The 11,223-nt window shown below is 40.5% G+C and overlaps 1 protein-coding gene across 4 annotated transcripts in view; it reads right to left on the bottom strand.

The window, feature by feature from the left end:
• The window catches only part of MEIS1 (Meis homeobox 1), a 152,815-nt gene that overhangs the window by 110,231 nt on the left and 31,361 nt on the right, over positions 1-11,223 (bottom strand). For all 4 annotated transcript variants that reach the window (XM_083495244.1, XM_083495245.1, XM_083495246.1 and 1 more), the window contains one exon: positions 2,122-2,233. In XM_083495244.1, the coding sequence (XP_083351370.1) occupies positions 2,122-2,233 (112 nt within the window). The remainder of the gene's footprint in view (positions 1-2,121; positions 2,234-11,223) is intronic.

The raw sequence follows: 11,223 nt of genomic DNA on the forward strand, positions 1-11,223 counted from the left end.
CTTTCTCCATCTGTGAATTAATTGTGGGTTTAAAAAAACAACAACTGTAAATTAATTTGGCATTCTGGCAAATTGGCAGAATATGGGAAGTACGGGCAGCAGATATACAAGTATAACTGGAACAAATGTATTCTACATTTAATATTTTTTTGTGAACTACACCTCAATTAAGTTCACTAAAACACTCAAATATAGCTCTGTCTCTTCTCCTACAGGGACCTCTGTCGCCTATCAGTTTGTCTTCTAGGTGGACCAAGATCAACAAGTGGTGGATCACCCTCTCAGCTAAGCTGGGGCACTCAGGGCTACACCGCAAAACATGGTTTTTGTTTAGGGGTCTGTCTGTCCATCCATCCAGTCCCCGTCCGCCACATACACAATTGGAAATGTTGGCACAAAGTGGGAGAATAGGAGAAAACAGGAGTAGAAAAATGGGCATGCATTGTTTAAAAAAATTCTTGTATGTGGATTCCATGCTGCACAAATGACATAAAATGGGGTCTAGGAGCTAAAAAGGCTGAAGACTACTCTAGCTTGTGTTGTAGTTTCTAAAAGAAAACAATGCCAAAAGTTTGGCAGTATGTAATTTCAGCATCAACTATTAATGTGAATTGAGAACTAAGGCTGCAATTCTGTTCTGGCAGAGGGTCTTCTCGGGAGTCACGCCCGCCCTGAGCAACGCCATCCCATCAGATGGCAAGGAAATAAATTACTATCTGACTTTTAGAAGACATCTGAACACAGCCGTTTATATGTTTGATGTTATACTGTGTTTGATTTTTTAATTTGCTGGAAGCTGCCCAGAGTGACTGAGGTAAGCCAGTCAGATGGGCAGAATATAGGTAAAGGATACCCTTTCCGGGTCATGTGGCCAGCAGGACTAAACCGCTTCTCGCACAACAGGACACTGTGACGGAAACCAGAGCCATTTACCTTCCCACTACAGCAGTACCTATTTATCAACTTGCACTGGTATGCTTTCGAACTGCTAGGTTGGAAGGAGCTGGGACAGAGCTACTGGAGCTCATCCTGCCACGTGTATTCGAACCGCCAACCTTCCGATCGGCAAGCCCAAGAGGCTCAGTGGTTTAGGCCACAGTGATACCCGCGTCTCTGGTCAGCATATCAATAATAATTGTTGTCGTTATTGTTTTCACCAGGAAGAAAACCTCACTGAAGTCAAATGGACTTCTGATTAGACATGTATAGGACTGAACTGTAAGGCTACTAACTTTCTGACTGGAAGACAATAATGAAACACATCATGAAGCAGCACTGTACGTACTGCTTAATGTAAGCACCACTATATAGCCATAGAGGGCAATGCTGAGGTTGGGACTGTGTAGCTGCACTGGTGGAAACACTGGATATGCTCTGCTGGGGTGTCCATGCATTCAGTACTCAACTCTGCTCCATTCCAGTGCCAGGAGGGCAGCTTCACCTCACTATGCCTACTGCTATTCTCAGCAAGGCAATGAAAAGGCGCATATTGACCAAGTTCAGTTCCCTAGTTTGAAGATGATGCAGCTTTAGGCCCAAACTGCCTTTATTGCCAAAACCACAAACTTTGATCATGGCCTTAAACCGTACTGTGGTCTTCTCTAGTCTTAAAGTCTGTAGGACTAGAAAGAACCACCACCCAGAAGCTCCACTAGATAGGCACCTGCTGCTCAAGGCCTGCTTGGATGGAAAATTAAGGATGGCCATTTATCCCTGTGCACCAAAGGAAGACATGCTGTCAACACCAGGACCCTGCCTCAGTGTTCACACCTATTATATATATGAAGCACTTACCGTATTTTTTGCTCTATAAGACTCACTTTTTCCCCTCCTAAAAAGTAAGGAGAAATGTGTGTGCGTCTTATGGAGCGAATGCAGGCTGCGCAGCTATCCCAGAAGCCAGAACAGCAAGAGGGATTGCTGCTTTCACTGCGCAGTGATCCCTCTTGCTATTCTGGCTTCTGAGATTCAGATTTTTTTTTTCTTGTTTTCCTGCTCCAAAAACTAGGTGCGTCTTGTGGTCTGGTGCGTCTTATGGAGCAAAAAATACGGTATTTAATGCCAGCATATTGGAGCGATGATGCCCCGCAAATCAGCCAGGATTCAAAGTATGATTCCTACCTTGTTCGCTGCTGTTGTCCCCGCTGTGTGAGGTATGTCCCCCACTGGAGGGTCCCGGCGTACCTCCTGAACGTGTTGACGCTGTGTCATCGTGATCTCTGTTCCAGGAAGGCTGTTGGGTGAGAATGAAGCAAATGACTAAAAACAAAACAAGCAATATTCTGCACATTACACAGAGGAAGAAAATACAAATGTTGCAAGTTTCTTTTTTTAAAAAAAAGTATTAAAGATTTCTTAGTTTACAAAAATACGTGCATTGTCTCTTTTTTCAGGTTGTGCTTTCTACAGATCCGTTTCATTTGTTGTGAGACATTAGTGTCGCGTGCCATATAAGGTTGGGAAGAAAAGAGGGGGAAAGAGGGAGAGGGTGGGGATGGTGTGTGGGGTGGGGTGGGAATGCTTCTATTCTTCATTCTAGTGTATGTGTGGGGTTTTGTATCAGCGCCACTTGTGTGGGTTCTCTTTCTATTCGCTTGTTATATTTCCTTGGTATTAAGAGAGGTTGGGGGTGACCTAGGGTAGGTTGTCTTTGGTTGGCTGTAGTGAGATTTGTTTATGGGGGGGTTGGGGTCAGGTTAGTCATATTGATTCATATGCTGCTGGCAGATTCTTGTTATATTGCTGAGCTATGTATGTGAAAAAGGGGACCCATATCATGGTGAAGACGTCTTCTTCTATTTGTCCCCATGTCAGTTTCAATTTATTAGTTAGTTTTTCTAGTAAGGCTGTTTCCCATACTATTTGATACCATTGGTCCATGTTTACTCCTGATAGGTCTCTCCAGTGTCTGGCTATGATGCTTCTGGCTGCTGAGGGTAGGTGGGTTATGAGCTCTTTATAATGTGAGAAGGCAGTGTTATCTTGGAAGATGTTGAGCAGGGCCAGTTCTGGGGTGACTTCTAATATTTGTTTAGTTATTTCGGATATTTCATGTATGACTGATGTCCAGAAAAGTTGGATTTTGGGACATTCCCACCACATGTAGAGGTATGTGCCTGGGGAGGTGCATCCTCTCCAGCATTTTGGTGAGACTCCTGAGCGTATCAGTGCTAGTTTCTGTGGTGTTAGGTACCATCTGTAAGTGAGTTTCAGGATGAGTTCTTTTCTTTTAACTGAGATGGATTTAAAGGGATGTATAGACCACATTCTAGTGCAAAATATTGCAAGTTTCTGAAGAATGGCAATGAATATTTTTAAAACAGAAAAATCACCATTTTTAGGCTTGTGAATTTGTCTGTTCCCTGAACCCAAGCGTGCGCACGCACGCACGCTCTCTCTCTCTATATAATATGGCAATATATACTGTTATTTTAAAGTAAAGCATGCTTTGCAACCTTAGAAAACAGCAAATTTCATAGGGCTGTGGGAAAGACTAGTATTAGCTTTTACAGGACCCTTCCCCCCCCCCCACAAAAAACCACCCTAACAATCTGCTACTCTTAGGAAATGGGGAGTGGTCTACAACAGTGCAATTTACATAAGCCTCCAACTGCATACAAAAGACAAACATGGGAACGTTTAAATACATCACTCATAATTAGGCCTAAGATCCCTAATAGTCAATATGTGTCAGCTGTTTGCCACATGGTATATGGGCAAATGGACCCAGCATCAAGACAAAAAGGGGGGAGGAATCAGAGCAACAATGGCTTCATATGAACAGTGTACCCTCAGCCCCATGCAGAGCACTCTTGTACTGTTCAACAGAAAACAGATGTTGCTTCTTATCACTGGGTGCATTTGAAAGTAACATTCAGATAGGAAAACAATCATGGCACAATCCTTCCATGTCTCCCTTTATCAACAGAAATGATTTTAATTAGCTTTTAGTAGTAAGCTTTTAAAAACATCTCAGTGACTCACTGGTCATTCTACACAATTTGTGTGTGGTGTGCGTGTGTGCAACATAATAGCACGTTCTTTACTGTTTTGCAGTATTGCCGACAGAGAATTAATACAATATCAACTGAGACAAATCAAAACACATCATCTTAATAATGTTATTATTATTATTGTTTTAAAAATTGTATATTCTTTCATTTAAAAAAATCAAAGTGGTTTATGACAATTAAAATACAATAAGAGTACATCGTAGATTAAAACAGGTCACCAGCTGACTATTACCAAAAATATTTTTCTTAATTGTCTGCATAAGCCTGATGGCAAAGAAAATTCTTCAGTAAAGGTCTGAAAATTAAGATCAAAAGCGCCTGCTGATATGAATTAATGCACCATTAATTAAAGTGTTATATTTCAGAATATGCTAGATCTGATGAAGTCCAACAGAATCTTAAGAGTCTAACTAGATGGGACAAGGCATTCACTTGTGTTTATTTTCAAGGTCAGGGTATATATATATTTAATACCATGATAGGTACCCGGGTAAGAAAGCTGAATCCTCTCCTGCTCTCTAAGTACTACAACATTGTGGCCATTTTTATCCCAGTCCAGCTCTGAAATTGAAAGCGAACAAGGTAAGGAAAAAAGTACCCTGAGTTCAGCATGGGAAATAAGGTTGAGGGCACAACCCCCTTTCCTTGCGACACATACACACACAGAGCTATTTTTCTAGAAAAAGAGGTACGGGAGCTCACCATGAACTTCTCCCTTGCTCACCTGAGAGTGACAATGATGGCCCACCTGAGAGATGCCACTGCAGAGCTCCAGTGAACTGCAGCTGAAAAATGCCCTGTCTACACACACACACACACACACACACGAGAGAGAGAGAGAGAGAAAATTGTAGAGTTGGAAGGGACCCCAAAGGTCATTTCGTCTAATCCAGGCACAGGCAAACTCGGCTCTCCAGATGTTTTAGGACTACAACTCCCATCATCCCTAGCTAACAGGACCAGTGGTCAGGGATGATGGGAGTTGTAGTCCTAAAATATCTGGAGGGCCGAGTTTGCCTATGCCTGGTCTAACCCCCTGCAATGCAGGAATATGCAGGTGGCCTATGTGGGGATTGTGTGTGTGTTATATATGCCAGTTAGCTGAGGTGGTTAGAGCACAGTGCTCAAAACACCAATGTCGCGGGTTCAATCCCCATATGGGCCACTTGCACTTGAACTAGATAGCCCTTGGGGTCCCTTCCAACTCTACAATTCTATGCATGTGTTCTGTTCCCATTTTAGATATAAATGGAACAGACAAAAGCAAATATGACTGCCTCCCATCACATCAAGTTTGGCTGCCCTCCAACCATGACTCTTTAATAATGAAATTTGCACACTCATAATATAAAATGACGATTAGGTTTAAGAGTAAAAAATTAAAACAAAAGCACTATTAAGCTATTCTAACAGATTTAAAAAAACATGTCAAGTGTTCTACGCTACTGATTACAACACCACTATATTGCTGCAATTAAAGCACCACAAGGCATGGGAAAATGCCACGTTATATTTTAATGCTACTATTGCGCAGACTCCGGGAAACAAAATGTGCTAATTGATCCTGTGATTCAAAGATTGATGTGTGAACTGTGAAAAGAAATGCTCTTCTACAAATACACGTTTCTGCAGCATACCAGAAGAATGCTGTAAGAGGTAATCTGGAACACATGCTCAGAATGCAAACAGTTAATGCATAAATTTTCAGTTTGTACAACTGCAGCTTTAAAAGGGGGACTTGTTTATTCAGAGCTCTGCAGAAAGAATGGTACAGCACCCAGGGGACAGACAATGCCAGGCACAAAGCCCTGGTGCCTCAACATGTAAAAGGATGTTTTTCTATGTGCTACAAATCCCACTTGAAAATATAATTAGAAAGAGAAAATGGCAAACTATTGCATTAACTGTAATTGAAGAAAAGACTAGCAAGGCATGTGGGAGGTTGAAAAAGCCCATGGGAGTTCCAGGATGCATCAGATCCTCAGAGTTACATCTCCAGGGTGCATTCATGCTATTTATGTTGCTCCTGACTACTATTGTTGACTAGTGATCTGACTTGTAATTAATAGAAAAGCCACAGATAACAAGGTAAAATATTGAACCATCACCATAACCTCGGCAGAAATGTTCATTAATCTGATTAGAAGATGACTCTGCTTAAAGGAAAGGGTGGCTGAGAGCTACAGAATTATATGCCCTGCTATAAGCAGTGGGCAGACTGTCCTCCTTTATGTGACAACAGACCTGAAATATTCACTATCTTTTAATGAGCTCTACTGATTTATTCAGCCCCATTCGGTTTACTCCCCCACTTTTCTACTGTGCGGGATGTAGATTAATTCAATGCTTAATTGTTTAGTAAATTCAATTTTCCACATTCTATTCTGCATAGCTTTAGCTGTGGTTCTTAAATCTTCAGCAGTGAGCCTTGAGCCCACTGCTTCTGATCTGTGCCTACCTTTTTTCAATCACCATTTTTCTTCCTCCACCACTTAATTCACCATGAAAAGATTTTCCTTGCTGGAAATTCTGATTCCGCTATGATCTGTGAGGCATTCCGATTCATTGCATTTCCATTGTGTTGGGTCTTAGATGCTGGGCTCTTCTTTTCTCACAGCTATTGCCACATTATACAGTCACTCATGCAAGAAATGTTGGATTCCACCTCAGTTTATCAAAATTTTGTGCATCTCTTATGTTTACATTTCCGTATTCAGAGGCCATAGTTAATATTAATGACTACTGAACTGATATTTTTATAACCTGTTGAGAATTAATAGACTTCTAAAAGTTAGGAGTGTTAGCATTGGTGCTGCTTTTAAAAAAAGGAAGAGTACCTATTTTTAACAGTGCTTCTCAAGAGATCACTAAACTAAGAACTTTCTCTCAGATTTGTAGTTGGTTGTTATTTCTTAGAATCAAGTAACATTGGTGAATAAGAGCAGATTCCTCATTACTGTGTTTCAGCACTGATACCCTATACCTAATATATAAATGTTTGCAAAGATACTTTTATTTGTTTTGAAATGGAATATTAAAAGATAGCTCTCCCCCCCCAACTGGTAAATATACCATACAATATATTTGAAAATGGAGAACAAGAAGCCATTGAAAATTACCCTATTACCTGGGTCCTCCCTTCCATACATTTTCAAGCCAATGGTTCCTTTCATGCAAAATATAAGAATCAGGTTTCACTTCCTTTCTCTTTAAAAGAAATGAAAAATTTCAGTTCAACAAGCTAGTAATTTGGAGAAATATGTACTGGTTTTTGTTTTGTTTTTTAAACTCATATACTATAAAAACTTGTCCTAAAAAACAGCCCTAAAAATTTCCAATAGCACAATATTCAAAATATATTTTACAAATTCCAAACAAGTTTCTGGCATGACATTGCCCAAATGAACAGGAATTGCCAGCTTCTTTCACCTGATTTGATCAACCAGACCTGACACAAGTCAGATAACGTAATGTCTGTGCCTTAGTTTCCTTATGTGTCCTATATTATTCCACAGCAGGTCTGTGGGTGCCAACTTCCTGAACATATATTTCTCCATAGGTGCCAACAGTGCACTCTTGTGCTAATGCAGATACAGACATTTTGTGTTTAGAGAACAGACAAGCCCATGCAATTCCATAATAAAAAGTTATCACACACAATACATCGGATATGGAGAGCTGCACTCATGAAGCAGATCCTGCGAAGACTCAAAGGACTTTTAAGAGAACACATTCCTGTCCCTAGCCTCGAAATGCCCCATCACAGACCATTTCTGCACCACATAATGGCTTAATGTGCTCTTACTATGTCACATCTGACCATCGTGATTGTTCCCAACACACACTGCTGCACTAATGCAACATCCAGGATTTGTTCACAACACTGGCATAGCAACAGCTTCCATTATTGGCCTATACATTGTTATGAATGTTTAAGAATGATTCTACCCCTTCTGTTGAAGGGGTCTATCTGTAGAGCTACTAAATACAAAAATAAAATTAAAAAATCCAACTGTTTCATAGTTTCACATTATACTGACACTGCCCCCACTCCACCGACCCCCCATCCCTGTGTAAAACTGTATCAAAGGGGCCTCTTAGTTAGCATCAAATACTAATATAATTTCATCATGTACAGTATTGCTATTTGGTAGAAAATACTAACTTTATCTTATTTTTGCAACTAGCTGTTCACATGTATCATTTCTACTGCTCTTTCTACTGTGCAGCCACCCTGTAAAAGATATCAATCATGGGGAGGGAGAGAGAAGGGTGGGGAGCGAAGGTTAAGAAAGTGGCTTGATTAAGCCATCTTATGAATTCATGGTCAAGGCAAGATTCAAACTATGTAATTTCTAATTGGTAGGCGAGTCTTTTTACCACTCTACTACACTCTTGTCAGTCAAGGATGGCACAATATATTGATGACTCTTTCAGTTGTCTTCTAACACAATATCACATGAAAAGGCAACTACTTGGACTAACGGTATCTATGTTTAGGGAAACAGAATCACAAACAGTATATGAAAAACCTTTGCAACTTAATGCCACAGACTATTACACCCATTCAAAGCATAGGAATTGTCCTCTACTGCAGTAAGAATGTAAAAATACTATTACTGCTACAGTACTGAAGAGTTTGTGTCAAATTATAATATATTACCTTTCAGAATCTGGAGACCTCACTAATAATGTCATCACATGTGGAGGAATTAGTATAGAATTTTCATTTGCATCAACCATTTGAAACAGATACTTGGTCAAATCTGCCAGCAGTTCACATCTCCTTGATAGATCAGCCAGGGCTAAGCACACAGCTCACACAATAGTCTAGGAATAACTCTTTTGTTTCTGGCTCCTCACAGCCATAGGTCTCAAAAGTTCTGAACCACAAAAACAGCAGCAAACAACTGATACGTGCCAACAAAACCAGTCAGGATAGCCATTTAAGAAGCTCCAAACAACCCCAAAATAGAGAACATAAAAATAAAGTCATTCAAAAATTATGTACAGCAGAAACTTGAAATGTCATGAACTTCTTTCCTTCTTGTGTAAAAGTCTCTCTCTATAAAATTGCAGTCACATAATGTTTATTATCGACACAACCAATTTTCAGCAGAATAGAAGCACTGAGCAAACAAAACCCAGTGTGGAATGAAAGTAAGTGAGACTAAAATGAATGACAGCTCTCCAAATGAGATCCGCCTCAGAGGCACATCTGCAACTAAGTAAGAGTGTGACTGTTGCCACACAAAAAGAACAATTCAAAGATACAAGGCAAGACAAGGTCAGATGGACAACCAGAGTTGTGGAGGGTGAGGGTGTTTTTCAGGGGATCCCTCGCTTCAACATGACACCTTCATATCAGGAGCCCTAACTGTTACAGAAAGAAGTAAGGGCTTCTTTCTGTAACAATTTTACCACAATGCAGTATGGTACATCCACTCTCTCCTCACTTCACCCTTTCATTAAGAAATGTGGCACCCATACTGTCCTAATGCTGTAGCAGTTTGGCAAGAAAATGCATGTTGTTAATGTCAAAGGATAGCACCAACTTCTTGCCAGCTCACATTCAGGCTGACAGCTAAATGTGTGAAAGGGCTTGGATAAGGAGAAGTTGTCCCCCTCCCCTTCCTTTGTTGGGGGAGCAGTAAATCACTGAAGGAACAAAACTCCCATTCTTTTGTTAGACATATAGGAATACTGATATATGACACAGATGTGTTGCACTCATCTGAATTTTCATAGGAATCCCACACCAAGCAAACAACTGTTTCAATCCTATCCCCTTTCCCAACAGAACACAGTGGAAAGAGAACACAATATGTAAGTGACAGCAGTGTAGGTAGAAATTCCACACTCCTTAGCACTAGTGGACTAAAAATTGGCTGTTTCCTGCTGCAGGCAAACTACCCAGCCAGCCACTGGCTGAGCTGCAGAGATTTCATGGAATGTTCAAACAAAGCAGGAAGGGGGAAAGGACATTCATGGACTATCAATGTACCTGCCCTGAAAGGGGAATGCTCAGCATGCCTGGATGAAAACATCCCACAGGAGTAGGAGGGTCTGAGCATTACTAGCAAGAAAGAAGTGATGTTAGGAAAGAAGCAAGGCTTTAAAGTTGAATAGATCCTAGAGTCGAGGAAGGTAATGGGGGGGGGGTCAGAAAATAGAAGTCAGAGAGAAGATGGCATATGTATGGGGAACGTGGGTAGAAAAGCATGGGAGCTATACCCACAGAAAGAGTGGTGGGTCAGAGAACAATTCGGAGGGTTGAATTTAACCAATTACAAAGAAATAACCAGCCGAATATTTGTCTAACAGGCATCAGGTGTATCTGATCTTTCGTGATTGCCTGTTATTCCCAGACATACTTCTCTTACCATTAATTTTAATCTTCCTAAGTCTATATAGGATCACCATGTTTTACTATGTTGTATACATCATCTATTCCTTTCCCCGGATCTCCATTTGCAGCTGTGTCGTACTTTTATTACAGTACTTTAGTCCACCAACTATTCACTCTCTTTGAAATTTTGGTACACTGAAGATTTTAAGGTTATTGTTATCTTTATTTATGCCAGCTCTACAATATCCTTTATAAGGTGTGGCAACCAGGGGTCCAAGTTCACTTCATATATTAGTATAAAGTCTTTATGACAGTGCAGTTTTATCTTAAAATACCTCCTTTTATGACCCCTATCATTGCATCCATACACTGGGGTGGACATTCCCCCCTCACTATCCACCATAAGCTCAATATTTCTTTCCTGGCCTGCCACTGCCAGTTCAGATTCCATTAACCTATATGTGAAACTTGGGGGTGGGGGTTGTTTCATCCCAATCTTTATAACCTTACATTTGCTTACACTGTATCACATTTGATATGTCAATGTTCATTTGCACACTTTGGACAGTTCCTTTTGAAGCACCTGACAACCCCTTTTTGTTTTTACCACACTAAACAATTTGGTCTCAGCAGCAAATGTGGCCATCTTACTATCTAGAATTAAACCCCAAATCATTTATGAACAAGTTTAAATCCACTGATCCCACTACAGGTTCTTGGGGCTGCACTTTTCAGTCCATATGCTCCAGTATTTCCTTAGTTTACCCTTTGTACAATTCATGGTGACCCTCCTGTGCTCATCTCTCTCCTTCCCTATTGTGCCTTGTATTTTTTAGAATTTCAGTATCTACTTGTATCTTT

The sequence above is a fragment of the Podarcis liolepis genome (assembly GCF_965112155.1).
Source record: "Podarcis liolepis genome assembly, chromosome: 3".
Taxonomy (NCBI): Eukaryota; Metazoa; Chordata; class Lepidosauria; order Squamata; family Lacertidae; genus Podarcis; species Podarcis liolepis.